General features: G+C 40.9%; 1 protein-coding gene across 1 annotated transcript in view; it reads left to right on the top strand.

Annotated features, from left to right (window-relative positions):
* ANKS1B (ankyrin repeat and sterile alpha motif domain containing 1B) overlaps window positions 1–26560 on the top strand; it is a gene marked incomplete at both ends in the record, with an annotated part of 442459 nt that overhangs the window by 402638 nt on the left and 13261 nt on the right. Inside the window, 6 exon segments of the mRNA XM_082308774.1 lie at window positions 3511–3540; window positions 3542–3589; window positions 6175–6249; window positions 11553–11681; window positions 15865–15936; window positions 25911–25997. Of these exon segments, the coding sequence (XP_082164900.1) occupies window positions 3511–3540; window positions 3542–3589; window positions 6175–6249; window positions 11553–11681; window positions 15865–15936; window positions 25911–25997 (441 nt within the window).

Raw genomic sequence — 26560 nt, forward strand, 5'->3', positions numbered from 1 at the left:
CTCTCCTTCCCTCCTGCGCCTCGTTGGGGCTGCAGCACCAGGAGACGGGAGCGATTTCGTGAGGCTCAGCGCTGCAGTGATGCACAGAGGGGGAGACAGCAGGGGAATAAGCCCGGAGGTTATGTTCATCAGCTCCTCTTCTCCCCGTGCACTGGCTCTGCGATGTGGAAATGCAAGAGAGGACAAGCCTTGCTGGGGAGAGGTGGAGAAGGCAGCAGAAAATCGGGAGTCACCAATGAACTTCTTGGACCAGCTCGGGGTGAACAGTCCATTGGGGACCTACGTTTACCTCACCAGGGCCATGCCCTGCTGTTTACTAGACTTCTGTTTGCTGTTGTTAGTCTCTTCTGGATTCCCTCAGTGTGCCTCCATCCTCCTTGAAGTGCAGTGGCTAAAACTGGACGCCACCCCATATGAGACCTCACTGGTGGCTGTGTATGTCACAAAAGTTCCTTCCCATGTGTTACAATATGCTACTTTTATTAAATACCTCCTTTTTTATTTAGGAGAGGGGAGTTCAGCGAAGGCCCACCAAGATGGTCGGGGGCTGGAGTACTTGCCCTCTGAGGAGAGGCTGGGGGACCAGGGCTGGCTGGAGAAAACACGACTTTGGGTAGAAAAATTGAAAGAAGAAAGGTGCTGACTGGATGGCAAGAGAAACTCCCTCCCCAGGAGCACAGGCAAGGCGGGGGACAGGTTGCTCACAGAGGCTGTCCAGTCTCTGTACTTGGAGATTTTCAAGATCTGACTGGATAAAGCCCTGAGCAACCTGGTCTCATCTGACAACTGGTCCTGCTTTGAGCTGGGGTTGGAAAGGAAACTTCTTGAGCTCCCTTCCAACTTGAATTATCCTGTGATTTATTTGTTTATTCTTTTGCAAGACCGCTGCATTTAATTTGAAGTATACTAAAACTTCCAAATCTTTTTGTGTCCTCTCCCCATCTCCCTGTTAAATTGCTCTCCTAATTTATTTGCTATTTTATTTATGTATTTAATCTTACTTCCCCAAGGAATGCTCTTGTCTTACTGAATTTCATCTGACTGATTTCTGTAGTTCATCAAATCCATTTGCAGTTCTTACCCTGTTCTGGAAAGTCCATGGCTCCCGGATCCTCCCCAGAGAGCCTGATCTCTCCTCCAAGCCACGGCATGGAGCAGGTCATTGCAGATTCCCTCGGTGTGTTCCAGTCCACTTGTGCTTCAATACCAATAATTATTCTCTAAATGTGCATTTCAACTTCTTGTGCAACCACTGCATTTTGACTGAAGCTAGTTTGTGTATGGGGCATGTCATGTGTCACCGCATCAGGAGTGGCACCATCAGTGTCCAAGTCCTGCCGGGCTTCTCCTTGCTGCTGCTGATTTAGTTGGCCAGTTTTCCAACAAAGGAAAGAAATTTGATCTGAGATGATTCATGCTGAGCATCCTCATTATAAACAACTTGAATTTTTCTCGGCCCATAGAAGCTCTGTCAGGTAACACATGGCAGGCAATATTATGCTTTTTCTTTGTTATCCTGAATAACATATACATAGATGTAGACATACATACATACATGCACATATTCCTAAGTGTTCATTTCGGGTGGCCAGGAGCAATATCAAAAGGTGTCATAGGCCACAAGGACCAGTGGATGGTGACTGGATTTTTAAAGAACTTTACTAGTAACTTGCTGGTCCCTGCCATTAGGCTAGCTGTACTTTCTGAATCTTCCTTTTCTCCAATCTTAAATATTCTTTTAGCCCTTCTTTGGTCCTTTCAGTATCTTCTATGACTTCCTGAGGATAATTGTTCCTAGTTTAGGTCAATCCATGACATCTCCTGAAGTGCCATCGAATGAAGTTAGTTAAGCTGTGCTGAATACATCAGGACTGCCTACCACCCAGCTCCTGTTCCTTTTGCATATGCTGTCCAGGTATTCTTTTCTGTTGCTTTCCTCCTTTCTTCTCCTTAGAAAGTATATAATTTCCATGATCAATCTTACTGGTTTGTGATCACTTTCAGTACAGTTACTTTCTGTCTTCAGATTATCACCCAAGTCTTCCCTGTCTATAGAGATGAAGCCTAAAGTAAGTTCTCCTTAGATAATTTTGTTCACCGTATGAAACACTAAGCTGTCTCCAACACAGTCCATGACCTTGAAGACCTGTATATGTGCTGTCCTACAGCTTTTCCAGTAAATATATGAGTAATTAGAAAGACTTGAAGGAGATAGAAATGTACACTTTGTAACATGATTGGGTACTGACTTTATAACAGGTGTCTGTAATAATTATGCCCTCTTGTCTTCTGTCACAGAGGAAGTTAGCAAGAAGAATAAGAAATAATTTTTCTTATGTGAGTTGTGTTTTCTTGAAATCAAGCAGATTAAGTTAAATAAATAGAATTGAAAAAGTCCTTAATTCTGTTAAAAGACAGTCATAAAGTGATTAGGAGACCATGTCAGAACTGCGATTGCTGGGAAGGGGAGGGAGGTGGATGAGTGGAGAGCAGATAACGCGAAGCCTCACCTCCTTCCCTCCTCACCTCCCTCCCTCCGTCCTTCCCTCTCACACCGTCAACCAGCCACCTGTATCATGAACAGCAGATGGCAGGAGCTGTGCAGTGCAGGCCATTCCGTTTCCCCCTTCCTTTGTCCCTCCTGCCCCTCAGAGTTGTGTCCCATGGTGACTAGCTGGGGAAATCCTTTACGCATGGGACATCGATAGCTATCACAAAAATGGTATCATGATAGCAGAGACTCGTTGCAATGTTACATGTACATATTTATCTTTTGGGAAGATCCGTGCATGTTTGATACTAGCCAGGCAATAGCTGATGCTACTTTTTTGCTTCCTTTACCATATTACTTAGGAAAATGTTCTTTGTTAAACTCTTTTTTTCACAGAACCTTCTATGTCAGTGGTATTAAGTGCCCAAGTGTATTTGTGTTTATTATGGTGGAAGTGCATGCACAGATTGAATTCTTTTCCTTCTTTTTGAAGGCATATGTTTTGGGAGCTGAAAATTAGGAGTGTTTGAAGCCTAATCCCAATTCTCCCTCCTACTGCTTATTTTCTGGCCTCAGATACTCACTTAACCTTTTTCCTTTCTTTGGTTACTTCCTCTTCAGCACAGGGATATGCAACTTTAAGTACGTCTCAGGATTTCATAATTCATTAGAAAATTTCAGCACTTCAAAGACATAAAATATGTATATAGTAAATGGTAAATATTTTTACAGTGGTGCAAGGAAAAGGTTGGTTTCGGAATTTGAATTCATTATCTTCCGTAAAATTAATGTTCCTTCTGTACTGTATTTCAGTACTTTAGTCATTCAGACATTAATGAGTGCAGAACTGAGTAATGAGTTTTGCACTGCTGCCCTTCTGACTGGGCATTCATACAGTCGTGGGAAATTCTTGGTCTCTGCTGGTTGGCTTGATTTATTATTGATTTAATAAATCAATTCACCTGTATTTAAAGATGAATTAGCTTAATCCTAGATCTTCCAAACCTTTAGTTCTGGAGGTAGGTCTGTGTGATGGGGGCAGTTCACTTTGAACAGTCCTTGGAGCAGAGAGCTGGACCCAGAACTTGTCTCTCGCAGGTTAGTGCTCCAAAGATCTGCTTTTATGCACTCTTCTTTCTCCAAGAATTAAAAATAATAAGAAGGGCTTCCCTTCATTTATAAAAGGGATCGAAGACAGCCTATCTTCTGCTGCTTTAACCTGTGAAAGAGGAAGGTGAAATACATAGGTGTGAATTCCCTCAGGTGGAGAAGGGCACCAAATTGAGAGCTCCCAACTCTTGCGGGGAGTGCGCTAACCCGTGAGTTTATGTTTGGGAGAAGATAAGCTGGGGAGGGAGGGGCAGGGTGGGTACCATTAGCGTGTGTAAGAAAGGATTGATTCCCTGCCCTTTTTAAAAATGGAGCAACTTAAAGCTTGCATACACGCTTACTGCAGTGTCACGTTACTGCTCCTGAGTCAGCACCGAAGCAGCCGATAGATGTATATCATCTGGTGTATTTATGCGTTTCCGTGCTGCAGTACGGTAGGGCCGCTATCGCAGCATGGCTGTGTCGGTGCAGCAGCTGTGCCACTCTGCGGCTGAGGCAGCGCTGCCGGGAGAGCCCCGCGCGCCTCTGCTGCGCGGGGACAGGCACCCGCTCCCGGCTGATCTGGCTGAGGCACCTCACCGCTCCCTAAAGGCAAGTCCTCGTCAGGGGCAGGATTTAAGGATACGCCTTTGTCTCCAGAATACCAAGATGGTGAGAACTGGCTGTACGACACAACAGCATCACGGCAACCCCATGCCAGCACCGCTAGCGCCGGGGAGAAATAAAACGTCTGCTAGCATACGGTACCATGCTGCCTTACCTTACTCCTTTCAGGACCTCAGCAAGTGTGTCCAAATAGCACTGCAGTATGTTTTCTTGGTTACCAGATGCTTGGAGATGCTGCACCTGGCATGGAAATGCCTTCTTTTTTACTCTTGTCTTGAAAAGCAGAGGCACAACCTCCTGCCATGGATTCCCATTCAGGAATCCCCTCCCAGCAAACAAATGTAGGCATCACAGTGATGGGCATCGCCCGAGCATCCAGAAGTCAGTTTGCTTGACATACAAAAAAAAAGGTCATTACTGCCAGCTAGTGCAATGTCCTAATAACAGCAGAGCAGAAGCAGCTGGAGCGGTGTTTGCTACCGGCCTTGCACTGGGAGTACGTGTTCATCACATGGAGGAGGACTGTTTTGTAGCAAGTTGCAGAGGATGAGGTAGAAGACTGTGAAATAAAGTAAAAGTTTTTATTAGCTAACGCTATCAAAATATAGAGCCCTGCGCATCACGAAAGAGAAGCAAATAACTTTGAAAACAAGACGGGGGAGAAGAAATTAACCGGATAAGAGAAAGTTTAAGAATTACTGAAGCTGGGGGAAGGGATGCGTGCATCTGCATTTCAAATCATGAAGGAAATAAGGGACAATTAACAACATTAGGCAGCCACCAGCCTGTCTGGCAGCGCTCCGTAGTCAGTCCAGAGGATGCCAGCCTGCCCTGACAGTAACCAGAAGTGATAACCTAGTCTGTTACCAGCCAGGCAGCCAGGTTTCAGGCTGCAAAAGGTAAGAGCAAGAGCCATATTTCTAAGAAGAGTTGCACTTCTGTGGGTTGTTTTGAGCATCGGTGCTAAATTCCTGCTGCTGCCGCTGACAAGAACCAGCAATGCACATTCTTGCTGTTGTTAAATTACTGACCTATTAATTTCTATCTATTCTGGATGCTGCAGTTGCATTTTTCATGCGTGTTTATTGCCTTTTGTTGATGCCTGCCGAAGATACTGTGGGCAGATCCTACGTCTGATGCTTTGTTTTAGTTGCCTGGCTACTGTAAAATGTTATCTTAGCTTTTGCTGAGGTGTCACAGATGCTTTCTTGATGAATGTCCAAACAAGGAAATATGTAAAAGATGCTGGTGAATGCTGTGCTTGCCTGGTTCTGTTGCTTTTGCTAGAGATGCTACAGTATGCTTACTTCGCTTTGCTACTACAGACTCTCTGTACAATAATGTAGAAGGTAGACTGAAACCTTTCATTTACACAGCAAGGTCATGGTCAATACCAAAGGTAATATTATCTGTATCTTTGTATGCAAAGGAACTGTTGTTGGAAGGAGATGGTGGGCAACTGCTTCACTTAATTGCAATGCATTCTCTTCTGGTAATTGTTGCAAAGAAAACGTATTTTTCCTGTTGACAGTATTGCCAGATTTTTCCCTTCCTCTCTCCCTGTGAAAGTCTCCAACAGAGAGAGATTCAAATCTCAAAACTTAATTGGGATGTTGACTTCAAACTTCTTCCCTGCCAAAAACTGAAAGTTACAAATATTCCTTCTGCTCTCTGCATTTTCTGTTTTTGCCTGCATAACTTTATCTCTTCACATCACCAGCGCTTCTGACTAAACTGTTTTCTTGTACTCACAGTTTGAAACCTCTTCTAAAGTCTCTGAATAAGCTATGTTTCCTTCCAGTCAGTCCAAAAATATTTTGTCAGCAAATAAATAAAAATTACTTTTAACAGCTGTTTTACTTCCTTCTTTAATGTTATTGCAAGCCTTTTCTTAATTATTCTTGCCTTTTGGCAGTTGCGGTGCATTAATATTTACAAGATGAGATGTAGTTTTCTGTTTATATTAGCAGTCCTCTGTCTGTGAGATCTGGACCAACCAGAATGCAGGATATCCTTTCTCATCGATTCATCAGGTTCATAATGTAAGATACAGTGATAAATGGCTATGTTGTCACTCTATGGATGTACAGTCTGTTGCCGTGGTGTTATCTACGGGTGTCACGTCGCTGAAATGACAAAAAAGTTCGTAACTTGTCCGCCCTCTTTTGGGATTCTGTGTGCGCGCATTCGTGTATCATGCCGTGTGGTTAGCATCTGTTGGCTGTATGGTGTACATACAGGACGTGGGGGGATTGCCAGCAGCAGTCTCGCTCAGGGGGAGCTTTGACTTCTGTTCCTGATGTTTTTGTTTGCTCACTTTTCCAAAGCGAGAAACCGTGCAAACAGCTCGGTTTGCACAGTTTCACCCCCACAGTGTGTTGTGCTGCCCTTTCTGTGTTAAGCTACGGGCTTTGCCTAGCTGAGGAGCACGCCGTGTTTGCAGAGGCGCTTTGGGGGAATTAGAGGTAATGCTGATGGTGCTCTGAATTTTCATCACTTCTGTGACAGAGGCACATCTGCTGTGCACGTGAGAGCAAACCTGGTGATCCGTACTGCAGTGTGGTAAGGACAACAGCCACTTGTCCAGATTTTGCTAAGCATAGTATTTCAGAGGAACTGTAGATTTCTCCTAATTTCTGTGATATAACTGCCTCCTTGTAGCTTTTCTACCAGAGAGGGGCCGTTTTGGCTACCGAGCTTTAGAAGCTTTTAAAATGTAAGTACGCCATGAACCTGTTTCCATTATTTCAGAAGCCGAAGATACGAGGAGCTAAAAAAAATTCTCTCGCTCTAGGAATTAAAACGTAAGCAAATCATGAGGATTTGGCTGGTCCACAGAACATTTAAAATTCTTACAAGGAGAAAATTACTAATTTTTCAGCCAGAAGTGTTGTATCTATGTGTGCTCCAATTTATTGTTGTCATGGTGACTAATGCATGTTACCATAACTAGGCAGGAGGCTTTAACAGGTGAAAAGATATAAGGACCATAAGATGTGGTCCTTATTAAAAATGACTACATTTAAGCCACTCAGAACCAGGCCTTTTTTTTTTTTCCTGTACCATGGAGGGTTTTTAACTTGACATTTTTATAAAAAGATGAGGCAGGTGTTAGATTTTATAGAAGTTGTATTGAGATTACTTCTCACCTGTGACTACCTCTGCATCCAGGTGCCTTTAATGTGAGTCAAATACAGTTCTCAGAGAATGGGATGAGATAGAAAAATGTGCAACAATTGTAAAAAATTACCTAATAGCAGTAATCTGCTTCTGTAGCTCATTTGACATCAAGTATCTGACCCTTTCTAGAGCACTGAGAAGTGCACATCTGCCCATTTTCAGGGTTATGAAGATGGAAGAGCATGAGGTATTGGTCTTTAAAGCTATGACCTTTATGGTTAAAAGTTGTCACTGTACAAGGATTGAATCTTTTCCACTCTGGCACCTGACTTGAGACCATTTGGTGACTGTAAATTCTTTATCTGCAAAATGTGGAGCAAAAAAATCTTCTTTCTCAATGTGACTGAGGCCAGAGAGAGGAAAGGCACTGGTTAAAGGGAGGTTAGAATACTAAAACACAGGCAGTACAGCAAAAAACACGGGATAAATTGCACAGCTGTCTGATGAGCTGTAAAGTTAGATGAGGAATAAATTATCTCTTGCCTTTCTACTTCATCAGAAATATCAAAATCTCCATACGTATATTGTGTCATAAAAAATACATAAGCTTAAATGTTTGATTATTTCTTATAATTGCAAATTAAATATTCAAATCAGAAAATCCTTATCCTATCCTATCTATTTTTAAAAATGAAATCAAACATCATAGTTGGTCCTGCACGGCAATTTATGAACATCTCTATACTGCTGGAAGTGTTTTAGGTGCTTATGAAGGTCCTGAATCTCAATACATCACCCATGAGTTCTTCCACACCAATTCCTCAGGTTTAGAACTAATAGTAGTTCCTATTTTTCTACCCCAGACTTGAGACTGGTCGTTTCAAATATTCTCTAGGTCAAAGATGTTCCTACTTTGTATTTTATCTGAAGTTAATTGCCATCATCACATCCTAAATTTCAGAATTTCAGTATTTGACTAGAGTCAGTCAGCTGAGGAGCATCTTTTCTTCCTGTAGAGGTTTTTAGGCCCAGATTTATGAAAGTATTTAGCTGTCTAAATCTTGTTTAAAATCCTTTCTTCCCTTTAAAAAAAAAAGAAAAGGAAAGGAAATTGCATGGGGAATGTGTAATAGGAATTACACTTCTAAACATCTTCATGGATCTAGGCTTTGGAGACTACCCTGTTATAACTCAGTCTAAATAGGTAATGAATAATAGCAATAGTATGGTTTAAAAATCTAGGGAGTTTGGTAAGAAGCAAAAGGAAAGGAGACCAGAAGCCACTTCTGCTGAATATTAAAAAACGTTATGACTATGCATAACATGTCTTCTTCATCCATCATAATAATCTATACCTAAGATGTTTAATTTTATGCAGCTTTTCTTAGTAGCTGCTCCCTCTGCAAGACACACTGAAATACATGAAAGGGCATTGGGTGCAGTGGTCCGTCAGGAACAGCAGAAATGCTGTATCTTTGCGTTCCCTTAACCTCAGCTGTATTGCATGTTTAGATCATCCTAGAGACATGTACAGCAGTCATATCAATTCTGTTTTGTCTAATTTAAAATGAGTAGGTACTAGGATGATTGTATATATTTATAGAGCAATTAATGGATACAAACCAATGGTCTCCACATAGTCCCTCTGTAAGTGTCTCATACACTAGTTTTATTAGCCTGGTTGAAGATTATTTCTCATTTCCTCGTGGTTATTGCTTCCTAGCTCCTTTATAAAATTGAATCAATATGAGCGGTAATCACTGTTCCTCTTGTTACTGCCCTTCATTTACAGACAGAAACAATGTGATTCTCCATGTTTTTAATATCTTTCATGTAAAGGCGAGTCAAAATGTAAAATTATGTATTCATTTCGCTCCTTACGTACCCTACTTAATTTGTCCATACTGTCCATTTTCTGCATGTGAGGAAAGTCACCTGCAGACCAGTGCAGGAGCACTACGCAGGGTCACTTATTCCGTAAAAATTCTGGTCCTACCTCACAGCCATCCCCGTGCTTCCTTGGTGGAAAGACTGGTGGTCAAAAGACATACTTTTATAGCTTCTCCGTCCTGAATTTACTCCTATTCCATCGTAGTAACCTTTTGCTAAATGGATAGGATGACCTCCTGAGATCTACTTCCTTACACAGAACATGCAGGAGTGTATCTTTATTAGGGAAAAGAAGGACTGTTTCAAGTGGCCTGTTAGCTATGGCCGTGAACGGTTCATAAGAGACAGCTGAGCACACTGTGAGAATTTGTGATGGATGCGATCCATCTTCCCTTGTAGTCAAATACAAACTCCACTAATAAGGGTGCAGATCCTTACCCCTTGTAATATGATTGAAACCTTATTTTATAAGGAGAACTGCTTCTTAAAGAAATCAAATTCCCACTTCAGGTTAAAGATGATAGAAGGCTTTTACACGTTAGTGGTCAGATGGATTCATTTCTGTGGATATAGAATGCCAAAAATTGGAGCAATTGCTCCTGCTGCTTTCCTTTCAAAATCTGAGGTTGAAGTCATATCCATAGCATATATGCAACTTAACTAGGCAAAACAAATTACAATACTGTATAATTTGTAGATGTGCTAATAGTGCCAACATTAACTAGGTTCGACTTGTTTTATGATGTTCACTTGCTTGAAGTTACCATATCAGCAGGGTAATGTTGATGTTTGCAGATTTATCTCTTGCTTTTCATTGCAGAGTTGTGCAAATGTGTGTCATTTCATTATTTTGTGACACATGAAAATGATGTACTTGTTTTGTTTACTCTGTCCTGATTTAATTAGTAGGATGTGATAGTTTGCCAGACTTTTGAATGTCTTCGATAAGATTTTTTTCATGTGTTTTTGATGCTTAACTTCTTTTTGCTTTAAAAATCTTAACTTCTAGCCATATTCTGTGTGAAATGCTGATGGCAATTCCTTGCCAGCTTCAACACATATTTTAACAATATGACATGCACAGAAAATACACAGAGAGAAGTGCAGGTAAAGAAAGAAGTAGCATAATCCAAATTGAAATAACCATATAGGAGAGGGCAAAATAGTTTGAGAGACAACAAGCAGGGGAGGAAGGAGGATCAGAAAGGAGAAATCTGATCTCCAAAAGACAGAGTGGACAGGAGAGGGAAATTCAGAGACAGTCCAGACCAGACAGGGGAGGGGAGAAGTGGGACTGGGGACAGAGAGTAGAGGGCTTGGGAAGAGGAGAATTCCATCCATGGGTCATTTTCAGTTAAAGTGAGCTGACGCTGGTTTGGCAGCATCCCTCATGTTGAGGGCATGGGCAGCGTGGGTGCCTGTGAACCAAAAGTAGGAGAGATCACAGTTAAAAAATAAATAACCTCATAATAATAATGGCCTGTGAGGTGGAAGGAGCCCCCAAGGGCCCAGAGGTCAGTCTGGGTCCAATAAAGCCATGTCTGAAAACACACAATGGCGGGTGAGACCCAGACCAGCACTGCCATGCTGGGGGCGTTCCTGTACCGATGCCTGCGTTAGCTCTTTTTGGAAGGGAGAAGAGTGTCCTGCAAAGGGATTTGGCAGCAAACTGCAGTCCTACCCGTGTTCTCTGAGGGCTTTGAGGAAAGAGGGGAAATGACAGCTCAGGAAGGCAATCACCTGTATCAATGAGAATGATGAATGTGAAAGGGCAATGTTAGTAAGTCTACAATGAGACATCAAGAGAAAGTGATCAAAGTAAATATTCGTAAAGAGATTAAAGAATGCCTCATATATTTGAAGAATGTATAAGTCTTCAGATCAAAGCAAAGTCTCAGTTGTTTAGCCATTTAGGAAAGTTAGTTATCGGTTATATGTGCTGGATAATGGAAGACACATTAACTGTGTAGAAAAGCTTGTAAAACACATAGCGGAATTTGTGAATGGCATTTTTGTGCAACTCATGACTTTTTCAAGTGCTCTCATCATCATATATGTATTGTAAACAGTTATTTTTAAGGAACATTTCCAGTGCCTAACGATTTTATTCTCAAAGCAATAGATTTAATTAAAGCCTCATTAACCACTACAGTAGATGACTTTGAATTATAAATTAAATCCAATGAAAAATGTTGTAGGAGTTGTATTCCATTATTTTAGTAACATGGCTCTACGTGTAGAAAATAAATTGTTAATTGAGCACAACAATGGACGGATACTTTATAGCAAATTTGCCTGCAACTTCTCTTATATCTCAAACAACTGTGATTTTCAGACAGGAGACTGGGGAGAGCCTTCAATTACCTTGCGACCTCCAAATGAAGCCACAGCATCAACGCCTGTACAATATTGGCAACATCATCCAGAGAAACTTATCTTCCAATCATGCGATTATAAAGCATTTGTAAGTGTTGATAAATTTAGTGGTGTTGATAATTTTAATGGTTTTATTTGGGGTAGATGTATTAATCTTAGATTTTGATAGACTGTTGGGTTTTTTTCATTTATAATATTTTTTTCAGTCACTTTTAATGAGACACGCCACTTCCTCTGAAATACTGTACTTTAATAAATGAGAAACAAGGATGCACAGTACTTTTTGCTATGAATTTTGTGATATATTGCAGTCCATATAGCAATAGTGTTAGAGAAATGACACTGTGAATAAGCAGCTAAGTGTTATAGAAGTGACAGTGAGAGCAAACACCCCTCCTTCTCTTCTGTCACAAATCCCTGTCTAGTACGTATGGAAAAACAATTAAACATAATATGGGATCCTCATGCCCACCTTAATGCTGTGTGCACAGTAGTTAAAGTAAGTATTGCCTTGCCTGAATTTTATACACCTGTTTTTGGGGAAGGGAGCTAGGGAAGATGGACATCAAGGTCCTGAAGCAGTGTTTTCCATCCATGGGACAAGGGCACGTTCAGACCTCTCCCAAACTGATGAGTACTTGAAGTACCAGTAGCAGTCAGTTCCTTCAGGGCAGGGAGGATTTATTTTTACCTCCCAATAGCTGTAACCAATTCCCACGTCCCGTCCCTGGAGAAACGGAGCTTCCCTGTACAGCTAAGGACGATTAGTTTTCTTCAGCTGTTATAAATGCTTGTGAAGGAGAGGAAGGTCTCCTGAAGTACAGAAAGTCATATTGGAAGACACTGTTTTTTAAATGAAAAACACTTTTCTGAAGCCTTGAGTTACCTGTCAGCAGGGTGGAGGGGCTGGTGCATCTGGGGAGGTGCCTCAGCCCACCTATTTAAACTCTTACATTTCCCTTTCTGACTTTGCTGGAAAGAGCTGTTAAACTTGCTGAAGGTGCTTCCCAGTCCACTGTGTCCTCTTTGGAGGTGGCCACCTAATGAAGCAAGGCTGACTTATTTTACAAAGGAAAGGGACTCAGTACTTGTGCCTTTAGCATAATAGCTGGGGGTTAACCGCTTGTCCAGGACATGGGTTTTAGATCCTCTTTCTACCTGAAGGAGCTTGGATCCTTAGTGCTTTTTAGGATAATGCTTTGTTCACCAAACACTGGAGCATTTTGGGGGTGCGTTGGGGGCTGCTGGACCTGATTTAAAGCATATCCGGAAAGATAGGAGTTAGAGACTAAGTGTAGGTGAGACAGCTTGGCTCCCCCTGAGGAGGGGCAGAAGGGGTGTTACAGGCCTGTCTTGGTGGACCATGTCTGTAGCTTCCATCAGACCTTCATGGGGTAGAAATTGCCATGAATGCAGTGATTGTCCCTGGACAGTAACTGGAACCTCTGCCTTCCTCAGCAAGTCACAGTCAAGGTCCAGCTCGCCTGCTCTCAGTCTCGCTCTGCTCCTGTGCAGCACCTCAAACTGAAAAGGAAGCTTAGTGACTTCTAGTTCTTTGAATATTTTTCATAGTTTTCAGTAAAGTGAACAGGTTTATCTCAAGAGTGCCTCTTATCTCAATACTTGATCCAGCAGTAAATTCGTAATCAGATATAACCTTTGTAGTAGATTGGAAGGTGTGTGGATCATTAAAGAAATGAAGTTGGGATGACCAGGAATATCCAAGTTCCTGGTGATTAAGGAATCACCAAATCAAAATATCCAAGTTACTAGTGATTAAGGAAACAGCGTCCTTTCCTAAGGACCGTGTGTCACTGCATTGTCTCAACTCCCTGAGCTGTATTGACCTTAGCTTTCTAGAGTAAAACCCTGGCTTGGAAGTTATAATGGAGGCAGCTTTCATTGTATGCCACATCACTCCATTGAACTGTTGGATGTCCTCTGCGTCGCTCCCACATGCTCTGGGTCTTTGAGAAGGAACATTCCCAAAAGCATAGCAAGTCAAAGGAAAGCAAAATGCCCTCCTAGAATTTCAGATTTTTCTGACAACTAAATTGGACGGTACCTCTGTGATTTGTTTGTCTATTCCACAGTCCACCCTTGGAAGCATTTCTGAATGCCTGCAGCTGAGGCTTTTTGCTGCTGTGCAGATGCCACAGGAGCTTCCCATCTCTTCTCTTTCTTCTTGTTCTGCCATGAGCTCAAAAGCACTGCTTTTTTCCCCTGATGCCTAGCTAACTGGTAGCTTTCAGGGAAATACCAATTTGTTGTGCCGTAGTCCATATAAAAATAATAAAATTAAAAAACTGAAAAAATTAATTACATCCATCCCAGAGAAGTCTAAGGATGCCAAAGGTGTCAGACAGCAGGATCCAGAGAAAGATATAGTTCAACTCAATATGCTTTTGTTTAATTTTCTAATTTCAGAGCTTGCTTTAAATTCGTTGCTCTTCTGCAAGGGCAATATCAAGCCATCCCATCAAATTAATGGCCAAAGCCCTATTCATGTCACCATCGAGCCCCCAGCTGGACTTGCAGCTGCTTGGTTTATGAATCTTTCACATCTGCAGTCCTCCAGGAATGCCCTTCATTCGTTCCTTTCTGCTTGTGCTTATCTGGTAGTGTTGGTGTTGCTCACCCTTCCATTTATAATGCCCTGTAAAGTGTTTCTCACTAATTACCATCTTGGCTACTGTCTACATTGAAATATTTATGCATTTTCTTGCAAGTCAGAGACTCCTGCGGTACACAGTGTGAACTGAAGGCTTTCAAGAAAATATCTCAGTTTAGGTCAGGAGACCAGAGAGTTGAACCAGTACAATTTCTGTTCTGTTCTGTTCACTTCCAGCTTGCGTTCAGCTGATAACTGAAGATATTTTTGATAGGTTCTTGTTTAAGATGAAGCTAGTTCACTATCTGGTTGGGTCAGCTTAGACTGTTCCCAAGGGGAGTCAGTGTGGTAGAATGAAAGGGGTCAGGCAGCGGTGGTGGGCTGCAACATCCTCTGGGAAGAAGCTCCTGCCCACGGCGCTTTCTGTCAGTGGCATGGCTTCTCTTCAGCTCCCGTGTTGCTCACTTAGGACTGAAGGCTTAAGAGAAGCCATGGCATTGTGCTGCAGTGAGAATGCAAAGAGAGACATCTCTGCATGGGGAGGAGAAGACAAGGGGTGGCTTGTTGTCCTCTTTCCCAATTAAGTCAGACTTGCGTGTGACACTGTCTAGAAATACAGAGACATTCTGTTTGCACAGAGCTATATGAACATGTGCACATCCACAAATGCACACGCCTGTAGCATCTACAGGAGAAATGCAGAGCATGGCTCTTGCACAGCCCTGTTAGCAGTAACAAGACCGCTCGCTGCTGGGCGAGAATGGCAGGGATGATACAGCCAGCTCCATCCCTGGAGGAGCAGCACCATGCAAACACGGTGTAGAGAGGTACTGAGACCCCAGAGGAACAAATCCAGAGGAGCAGAGCCTGCTGTCAGGGTGCGGGAGGGCTCAAACTGCACGTGCCGGCAAGTGACAGTGAGGAAGAGGCAGGTTGGAAAGGGGATGTGTCGGTGAGGCACTTGCTGCCTTGTGTACCCTTGGAGATGAGCAGGCTCCTCTGAGAGCATGGTGGCTTTCAGTGAGCTGAGCCAGGCCCCAGCACCAGCACCCTGCTGCTCCCTCTCACCCAGCACCCCTTCAGATCAGTAAAGGCTTCAAAATAATAGTTCAGGGTCAGCCTTTTCTTGGGAAGAAATAATGATCTAAACTAGTTTTCGGTTCAGATTTATTTTCTCTGTTTGCTGACATTGGGCTCTGCTATTTGTACATAAATTAGTTACAGATCGAGTACACAGAGGTTAACATCGCTGCTGGCCTTCATGTCCACGCGATTGCACATATAGCAATATGAGTTTGGCAGATGGCAGCTAAAAAAAGCAGATTCTCCATTTTTTAATCAAATGGCTTTTTTAAGATTGAATCTGTATTTGCTTGTTGTTTGAGTGACTGAGGTGATAAGCTAGAAGACTTTCAGATATCATTTCAAAGGGGTCCATCTGATTAAATACACTTGTTGCTGTGCATTCCTGTTTCATAGGCTGATTAACACACTGGTTTACATGATTTATCAGAGAACTGCAGAGTAAGAAAAACTCTAAAGCAATATATTAAGTTGGCTGCTACCACTATGTTTTTCGAAGTGTTTTTAGTGCATTTCTGCAGATGTTTGTCTGTTCTGGAATTTTAGTTAAATTAAGTTTAATGGATTTTTATTTTAGTATTTAGGTTCTATGCTGGTAAAAGAGTTAAGAGGCACAGAGTCAACACAGGATGCGTGTGCAAAGATGAGGGTAAGTTAGTAAACCTACTCCTTTCTCTATCATCATAATATTAAATAATATCAACTTGTGTTTACTTGTACTGTGCCCTTTTTGCTTTTATAATGTTCTGTTATCCATTTGTTTTCCATTTCCCTTGCATTTACATTGGTATTCAGTAGGAAGTCTGTTCTGCCTTTTGTCATAATTTCAAGTAATACCAAAATTTAAAGGTAGATTTTTATTTTGCATGTTGTATCTAAGAAAAAAACCACATTTATGCATCATGTTTTCTCTTGAATCTTCACGTATGTTTCAAAGTACTTTCCGCACACTTTAAATGTACCCATATCACATTGGTTTTATAAACAGAATTTGTAGCTCATGTATGATAATCTAGATTGAATTTACTATATGAAAATATGTACTAGTAAATAACACGTTCCCAAAGCCATTGGTTTTTACATATGGTCTAATCCTACAGTCACATAATCCTATGGATGCTTTTACTCACATGATTATTCCCATTAATTATGAATTACTTACATGCTTATTGATTGAAGGATGAAAAAGGATCTAATTGGGTTGCAACTGATGGTGGAAAAGCAGTTAGTTTTCCTTCAAACTGGTAAGAATATGCTTTCCTATGGCTCTTTGGCCTGATATACTGCTTTGTAGAAAATGACAATGAGGCTCAGTCTACCTCCAAGAAACATACTGCTGCTGGAAACTCAAACAAGCCACAGGCCAGGTACATGATTTATTCCCCACTGTAGTTGTAATAAGTTCATGGAACTCACCTGTTCGTAGAAATGGTGAACATATTATGGTCTGGCATGATTAATTAATGAAGAATATAATTGTTTAGTAACCTACCAAATGTGTAAAATTACATAGATGAATGAGTGAAATCCTTTCTTCTGTGGATCGTAAGTCGTTTATGCAAGATGCCTCTGAGCACTAGACATACCATTCGGATCAATTAGAAAGCTGGAAGATGTGTAAAACTCATGCAATCAGACAACTGTTTCCTATTGGTTACATACGTGCAGCACACAGACTTTTGTACAAGCCGTTTTAGCTAAGCTGGCAGTAATTCATGCTTACTAGATTGCCTGAAGATCTGTGGCTTTTCAGCTAATTACGTGCTAGTCATTCCTTACCTGGGCTTAAACTCCTCTAAAAAAACCCAAGAACTTGACACAGAGGGATCTACAGTCACATACACATGTTCTGAGGAATTAATTGAAGCTGCAAGCATACCATCTTCCAATCCAGTTTTCAAACTGTCAGACTTAGCAGTTCAATTTTTTAGGCATTTGCCTGTGCAGATCTTAGGGCAGAACTTGACACCATAGTAGCATATGACAACTTCAGTAAGTTATTTGACTGAACTAGGAAGCTTAATATCAAAAAAGTCACTCTAAATAATTTATAGACATTTGAAGATTTTTTTTTTTTTAAGAAACCTGGCAAATTTAAATTATATACCTGAAAAATTAATTTTTTTAAAGTAAATTTAATTTAAAACACAATTTTTCTATAAAAATAATGGGGTTGCACTAGTAGTCTATAATGCCACACTTATATAATACATTGATGGGGTTTATATACATTTATTTTTTACATACTCTTTTGAAACCATTGTGCTGTGAGAATGGTTTTTCTGGTTTGAGGGGTTTTTATTGCAAAGAGGTTTGAATAAAACAGCTTTTAATCAGGATTTCATCTATTCTTTCTATGTAGTCCTTTTAATCATATTCCTATTCAAGTCAGAAGCAAAAAACATTGACTTAATGGGAACAGATTATGATTTAGCATAAGTTTCCCAGTGAGAAAAATGTGTCTTTTTCCAAAACTTTTTCCCTCTGGTTGTGTTCTGAAGGTTGGTGTCTATGAATTGGGAGTCCAGGTTGTCCTAAATCATCCTGAAGTTTTGCTGTGATATTCATTATTGTATTTAAGTACTACTGGGTTGTCATTGAACATGTGGCTTCTTTTATAGTTACATTTTACTTTAAATGTACTGAAAGGGACATTTCACTTACAACAAAAGAAGTGAAAAGCTAGATATATTATTTGACTGCTTCTCAGGTACTGAATTCTATCCACTTGTCCAGTGTCTTTAGAGTGAGTAAGATTTTTACAGAGGGTTGTACTAATGTGATAGAGCAACGTGTTTTAGGTTTTTTTTTTTCCATTTATATATTTCAAATCTATAGCATGCTGCAATCTGAAACATGTTGTGGGGCAGTACGTCACATGTAACCTTGAACGATGTTGAGGTCCTTCCCCACAATTTTTAAATCTTTCTGGAGTCAGCCACATAATGGTTTTTAAGGAGAATTTCTGAAAATTAGGTACCTAATTTTTCTGTCAATGTGGCTTTAGTTTCTCCATCTCTAACCTAATGCTGCTCAAAACAGTGTTGATATTCACTGGATGTCTTCCAGTCAGCAGATGCACAAGGGCAAAAGAAGCTTATCAGTGAAAAAAACATATCTTGATCTTCCTTAATCATTCGTAGATACAGAGAAATAACAAAAATGACATGTTTGCTGACTGCAGATCCCTCCCTGTTAGTTGTAGATGCTTCCTGTGCTTTCAGTTGTTGCCGTTGATGGGTTTGGTTCTCAAGGGGAGTGTCATGCAGATATCCCTCGCATCTCTGCACAGAGGGGCTTACAGCAGCCTCCTTCTCTTAAGCTATAAGAGTGAAGGGAGATCCCAAATCTTCTGTAATGTAAAAAACAAACAAACAAACAAACAAAAACCCCAAACCTGGGAACCTCTGTCCTAATAACTCTTCTTGGCTATCCACTGTGCTTCTCAGCATTGTGCAGCAGCATGCTCCAGCAGGGCAGATGATGGATTTGTTTGGGGAAAATCGTGCAGATGCAATAGATTGAGCTCAGCACAGGGGTCAAGGTTATACATGCTTTTTGTTCGCACCCAAATTGCAGACTCTTGTAGCCATCCAAAATTATGGATATTTGACAAGAACTGTGCTTATTAGAGGGATTATACTTTATTTTTCCATTCATATATTAGCGCTCCAAGGATGGATTTATGTTTTATGGTTTCCTATTTGTTTTCAGCTATTTTCTCTCACAAACTCCCTCTGCAGTCGACAGCACTGTCTCCTTATTTCCATTCCCCACCTTCTGTAAACTGTCCTTTGCTACTTGAAGATTAAATCTTGCTGTCCTGGCCAGAATAGATTTATTAATTATATTTGAGAGGTGCCTTCAAGAATTTAAGAGCTTTCATCTTTTTCAGCATGGAATAGGAAATATTACAAGCTGTGTTTTCAATCAGATTACTGCCTTCACTTCATATCACCATAGGAACAGGAAGCGAGAATAAAATGTGTTTACATCAAAATAAAGAAAAGGAGTAAAGTTTAATTGCAGCTAGGAAGAGACTTATTCTCTACAGTAGACTCCGTCTGGCATTTACACATCTCAATTCCTTGACCAGGTAGGAAGGGGATGGTTTTATACTTAAGGCATGAGCACAGCAGCAAGGTAGACTCTTTCTCGCAGTAATGTGCAATCACTAATGTTGCATACACCAATTGCACAGTCTGAACCAATCAGATATTTACTGCAGCAGTAGGGAACTTAGATTTTGTTCTTGGATCCTGCCACTTCCTGAATATTATGTATCTTTCTTAAAGGTTTTCTTGTCAGAAAAGCGGTTCTTACATTTCAAGTCAAAGTTCTGGGGAATCGGCAACATAACTCTATTCACAAAGCAGGTGTTTAAATATCTTGCTGACTTAAGATCAAAATGTCAAAGTTGGAATTGTTACGAAATGTGCTTCTCTTATCTCTGAAGAGGAAGATGAAGCAGAGTTGACTCTTTCACTGAAAATAGGCAGTGTCTGGGGCATTCCTTCCTCATTTCTTCTTACATAAAGAAGGAGGACCTGGCTATAGATGGCAGTCTCCTTGTTTCTGCTAATGCCTTTCTACTTTTCAATCTCTGTTTCATTTCTCCCCCAAAAGTAGAAGTGCCCTCCATAGGCCTCCTAGTGAAACTAGCCAAGGAAATACCATGTCAGGATCAAATACTGTATTTGAGAATTTACATTCTTCGGTCTCTGTTCTCCTGGGACTTGTAGCTCTGTCTCTCTCGTGTGGCCACTGCTTTGGGAGGGTCTGCAGTGGAACAGGCACTCAAAAGGAAAAAAGAAGTGGTAGGAGGTCTTAAAGATGTTCAGTCCTTATGCATATCCACATCATGCCATCCCGTGTTTTTCAGAGGATTGTATGTCCTTGAACTCTGTGGCTGAAAGGAATCCAAGGTGCAGGACGAATGCGCTGCCCTTTCAGCAGAAGATGAGTGTGTACAGATATTGCAAAAGCAAAAAAACTCTCATTCTCAAGCAGATGAGTTGCAGGTGCATCCCCAGTGCATTGTTCATATTAATGATGTAGCTTGGAGGCATCCACTAATTGTAGAGAAGTAAACAGTCTTGTACCACAGGGATTACAGATGCTATCTTATTCTGAGAGGTATGAAATTATGTCAGTGATGCATTTTTAAGCCTCGTGGACTGAGAGAAATTAGTAAATATTTGTTATAAGGCAGATTGTAGTTTCAAAATTGGCTTCAAAACTAACTGGTCAAATGTGAACTTTGACTTTTTATTTCAATTTCATCTCCTGCATGATATTGTCAAAGTGATTCACTCAACAGGAATTGTTTAATGAGGCTTCATAAGCCTTAAATAAGTAACAGACTTATGAGTATGATAGTAGGTGGTACCAATACATATTTTGAAATGTGGAGTCTGATGCCATTTGGAATTAATAGTTGCTACCAGTATGGGAAAATGTTCAGATTCTCATAGTGAAGTGGATTCCAGTACATAACTGAATAGTAAAATTGCCAGCTACAGTCTTCAGATAGCTATTAAAAACCAGTATAGGACAGAATTAGCAGATTCATTTGCAAAAATAAAAAGCCAAGATGAAAACTTAAGATTTTACAGGCTCATAAAATTGTACTCAAAATTTATGTATGGAATTGTTAGTGACTTGGAATAGTTGAATAATGTCTTTTTACTGTGTATTTGCAAGATTGAGTATGATTACATATGCAGTAAAACCTAAAAATTAACATGGTTTCATTTTGGCCACTGTATGAGAGCTGAGTGATCCAGTTATAAATATGTATAGAAGTACATGAAAGTGGTCAACCTAGCAAAGTAGAAGTACCAGTGTATCCCATTTCGTCTTGGCAGGAAATAAATAAAATAAATAGATGAGATGAAAGCATTTTGAGAGTGGGCTGGATTACACCGTGTGCTACAGTATATCAAGTGAATGTGTGAGCATCTTGCTCGGACACCATTCTACGTATGCTCCTGAATTTCTTATTCAGCTGCTTTGTGCGCGCGCGCGCGCGTGTGTGTGTACACACAGAGATACCATGTTTTGTACCCTGCAGGAGTATTCAGAAGTGTTGAATTAGTGCTCTCAGTTCTGCACAGAACAAGGTATTGCAGTACAATTCTGTCTTGAAAGGGTTAAAGGCCCTTTAGGGTTATAGGTTTCGTATTTGCATATATTTGCTTTTTAAAAATAAACCGGTAGTTTATATTGCTTTATTCATAGAACAAAGTCCTCTGTCTCTTAAGCCATTGTTAATTACCTTGATTTGTTAGGCACACTGGCTGGGTGGATCTCAAATTAGTTGGATTTTAGTTTATATTCTAAATAAATGTCTAGCAGTTCTGCACAGCCTTTAACTCAAAATACAGGTGGAAATGCTTTACCCACTTAAGAAAATGTGTAGTACGATGCTATGGAACTCTGTTTAGAGTCTGCTTGTGAGTATGGTGGTTTTTTCAGTGAAACTAAACAAAATTCATAAACAAGATCAGAAGCAATCTTGCACTAGCTTTCTCTCTCTCTCTTTCTCTCTCTCTCTCTCTCTCTCTCTGGCACCACGGCTCTTGCATCCCTTTATGACCAGTTTCAAAAGGACAAACTGGGAGCAGCCCTGTCCAAGGCTATTCAGGGTTTCGGCACTGTCCTGCATAATGGCAGCAGTGGGTTCAGATGCAAACTCAGAAGGGTCTTAAATCCAGACCTTTATTGTAAAAGCAAGCACTGTAATAACTAGGCAATTATGCAGAAGATGCCATCCACCTCCTTCCACTGGAGTGATCTCCATTCTGGGTGCTGAGGGCATGAAGCAGCTTCATCACAGCAGCTCCATCAAAATACAGGCAAGGCTGCTATTCCTGATATTCTTTATTCTGAAGAAAAAGAGGCTCTGTGTCTCTTGGAGTGTCTGGGGAAGCTGAACATATGTCACATTAGATTTAGGATGGTGATGCTTTCTCCCATCTTCCTGTGTCTGCAGTCAAGCCTGCTTTATGGTTCTTGAGTTACACATGGCCTACTTCCATGTAGTCATCTACCTGTCCGGTAGGAAGTATTTCAGAAGTGGGACCAAAGCTCAGTCTCTCTGGCATTGCAGACTCCTCACTGCAGGAGCAGTGCACCTGAGGAGACAGGACATGCACATCTGTCCTTACGTAGATGACCAGCTGATCAGAGACAGGCACTGGCATCGAGCCTAGAATATGCTTGCTGTTCATCCAGATGATTCTCCTAAAGTATATTAAAACAAGAAGCCAATGTTATAGTCACAAACGATGGAGTTCATATCAACTATGACCAGTTCCAGGCTAGTGAGCACTTGCCCAAAGATGGGGTCCTGTCACTATGATTGCTTCTACATGAGATAAAATCTAATCCTGCTACTATGGTATGAACATGCCTTGGAGCATTATACCATATGTCAGCATGCACATGACATCCAATGCCAGCCTTCAGCTGTGGCTCCTATAACTTTGGCTCAAGTCCATATGCTTCCCATAGAGGCACCAGATGGACAAGAATATTTTGTCATCTCATCACGTCCTCACGGAGTTGATACGGTAGCTAGAACCTGAAAAGCCCAAGAAAAGGGAATACTGACTCCTGTGTCCCACCTTCTTCTCAGATTCTCGTCGCAGGCACAGGGAGAGATGCCCACTTGGCCTGCACAGAGGTGTGAAATGTCTGACCATGAAAGCTGTGGGACTTCATCTCAACATCCTAGAATTTAGAGCCAAAGCACTTACAGTGCCTGAGCGAATGATATCCATATTGTATCTCTGAAAACTCACATTACACATACTGGCAACCACCTCCTCCATTTAAAAAGAAAGGAACAACAAACAAATGGTATGAGCTCACCAAGACAGCTCACAACTGTTGAAGTCTGGAAACTGCTTGGAAATAATAATTATATGGTGGACTTCAGTTACTGTATCACTGAGAGTTGAGTGGGGGGAAGAGAGCTGTGTGTTTTTCATGATAGCACTGTCATAATAGCAAAGGATGTTATTCCACTGCCCGACTGTTTGTTGCAGCGGGGGTACCAGTGGAGAACTGTTTCCCAAAATCATGTTTCTACACTGGACTAGAGTCTTCCAGAACACCTTTGCACAAATCCTGTGGTTTGCATGGTTTGCAAGCTGATAAGGGACATCCCCTGCTCCTTACCAGCTGAGACAGTTTGGCTTAATAAATTACAAATGTCCATCAGTCTCTGGTTCATTTCCTAATTTGCCAGCTATAATTTAATAGTATCTTGATGAGCTATTTCGCTCAGATAGAGTCTTCTGGCAGTTCACGACCTCGATTAAATACTAAAGATCAGGTCTGCTTTAGACAAACTCAGGTGAATGTGGAGCAGATAAGGAAGATGATTAAATTACAAACTACTGGTCTAGCTGAAAGAGGACTCCCAGATGGTTAGTACAACGTGGCCTTGCCAACAGGAAGCTTCACCTTTATGGCAAATGGAAGAGAGTGCAAATTAGACCAAAAAGCTAAAATAAATGAACTTAGTAGCTGTGTTTGTATAGCGTGTTGGAGGAGAAGAGGAATTTTTCTGCTAAGGAGGCGAGGAAGGAGATAATTACAATAATCAAAATGGGAGACAAAGAGCTCCTGAATGTAGCTGTCGGGATAGAAAGAAAGGACAAAAGTTGGATGATTGCTGGGTTGCCAGATGATTAAAGTGATGTTGTCATATTTGTGAATATTTTGTCTGGTTATGAGCGTATGCGGAGTATATTGCTTGTTATTCTGATAGATGTATGTACTGCAGCTTCCGTACAGTCACTGTCATGCTTTCTGTGCGTTGAAGTGGAATTTTATGAAAAGGTTCCTTTGAGGTCCATTCTAGAGACACGCACACACATACACACAGGTATGTACTTGCTCTGCTTTTGGCAGGGATACTGGTTCTTTCTCCACTCAGTTCAGAGACACGCAAATCAGATTAGTGTCTTCCTTCAGATTTTGTTAGATTCTTCAGCATGTTTTACCATTCAAGCTTTCATTTTTTAAAAGTGCCTAGCCTTCTGAGTGAAAGACACTTCCTCCGGGATAAATTGACACTTGATTGTCATCTTGAGTCTCTTGTCATTTGATACTGAAAGATGCAACAGTCCTCTCTATTACACGGATGGGTGGGGCTCTCCTTGAAACTTTAATTAGAGGTTTTAGCCTTCATGGCACGGACACTAATTGCAGAACGTAGCTGGATCTGTAGCTTTGAATTTTATGCTGGCAAAAACGGAGTCTCATTTGATTCTGGAAGGAACGAGATCTGATAAGGGGACTTGATTACAGGTTTTTTTCTGTTAAGCTCTTGTTTGTTTTGCTCTCTAGTGTTAGCATCACCTATTTTTCAGACTTTTTTTTTTCAGATACAGTCTGTGTTTTCAAGCTTGTATCTATGCTGTTTTATATTTCTTGAAAACCACCGCTGCTACTTTTGTTCAGTTGCTCTAATGATCTTCCTAGGTGCCAATTCTATATGTTAACACTCTCATTCTGTATGCCGATGTTTCTTCATGTTTAGCTGTAACTGAACTTACTCTTTCCTCTCAAGAAAATGTTTGATTAATCTCTGTGATTGTTTGCAGATAATCCCATGAGTGAGCGTTCTCTGAATGTTATCATCTACTTTATTTATCTGCAGTAGTTTTCTATAGAATAGTCTAGTCAGTCATTGCCTTCCACCTTAAAAGAATTGAAATCAGCTATACACTATTATGCCATCTTTGGTTTTTTGACTGGTTGGTTTTGGGGTTGTTTTAGTAAATTTAATCTGTAAACTAGCCAACAGGTTTTTCTGCAGAGAATCTATCCCAAATATTTGCCCAATCTGTTCAGCAGGAAATATCTTTGCTGTGTGCATCACGTTGAAGGCACACAGAAGTAGACTAGCACAAAAGAAAAAATAGCCTTATAGGAAGACATGAGCTGTAGGTAGGAGAACCTGGCACTGAGGGAATGCAGAATAAGCCTCCATGCTAATTCATGTGTAAAGCAGCTTCCAGTAGCAGCTGCACTCGAGGAAGTGCAGAAGGTCAGATGTGACAAGATACAACGCTGGACTGACAGATTGACTGGCAGGCCTAGAGGGCTGCAGGGATACCTCATGTCACAAATACAACTGCAAGAAGGCAAGAGAGTGAAATATTTCTAAGTAACAACTAATTGCAGCAAAGAAACAGTACGACGAGAAGTACCGCACTGTTGGTTTTTACAGCTGGGACGGGCAGGAAGAGGGGAGGGGAGGCAGCAATGAATGGAGCGTATCAGATAGGTGTCTTAAACACACACGTTTTGGGAAACCCCTGATTGCGTGAGTGGTCTTTTTAAGCCTGGCAAACTTATTTCATTCTCTTCCCATTGTGCTAGGAAAAGGGAGAATTTTTACCATCCTCACAACAAACTGTAAAGCTCCTTTTAGTTTTGTAACTACAAGGCAGCTATTTCAAAAGCCCAGAGCACAGTCAGCTCAAGATAAAGTCAAATATTTGGATAAAAGTACCTTTTGTTTAACTTACGTATTTTGTCAGAAGAAGAACGGCACCGTTCTTGCAATGCAACACAACTCTAACAACATCTTCATTTTGATTTCAGAAGTCTACAGAACAAATGAAGAAAGTACCAACCATTGTCCTGTCTGTCTCTTACAAGGGAGTGAAATTTATTGATGCAACAAATAAGGTATGTGCAATTGTTCAATATTAGCTTTTATTTCTCACAAATAGGAATACCTATGAGGCTGGCTCTGTAAGAGCACCAGGCCAGTGACAAGACAGTTGCATTTGTGTTTTCCTCTCTTTTTTCTCTTCTCTTCTCTCCAAAATGGATGTAATCTCATTGTCATTCTCCAGAAACTCAGTCTGGAGGACAAGTGAAGCAGCTTTAATAGCTCATTTGGAGAACATTGTGTCCAACCTTCTGCCATTAAAAGGCAAGCTTATCACAAAAGACATTTGGCAGGGAGCCTCTGTGGAATCCTTTACTATATTCTTCCCTATACAGTTCCTTAAATATGCAGAAAATATATATATATTTGTTCATTAATATAATTGGGGGGGGGGGGGGGGGGGGGAAATGTCTCAATGAAGAATAAAGATGCAAGGTTTTATCCAGGACCAGCCATTGTAAGAGTAAAAAACCATGAGCCTTGAATGTCCTTTTCAAATGTCAGAGCCTCTCTGAGTGCTGTCTTCCTGGTACTAACCATTTGACGCCCTGAACAGCAGCTGCTTTTTTCATCTTCC

Source organism: Platalea leucorodia (assembly GCF_965183815.1).
Source record: "Platalea leucorodia genome assembly, chromosome: 4".
Taxonomy (NCBI): Eukaryota; Metazoa; Chordata; class Aves; order Pelecaniformes; family Threskiornithidae; genus Platalea; species Platalea leucorodia.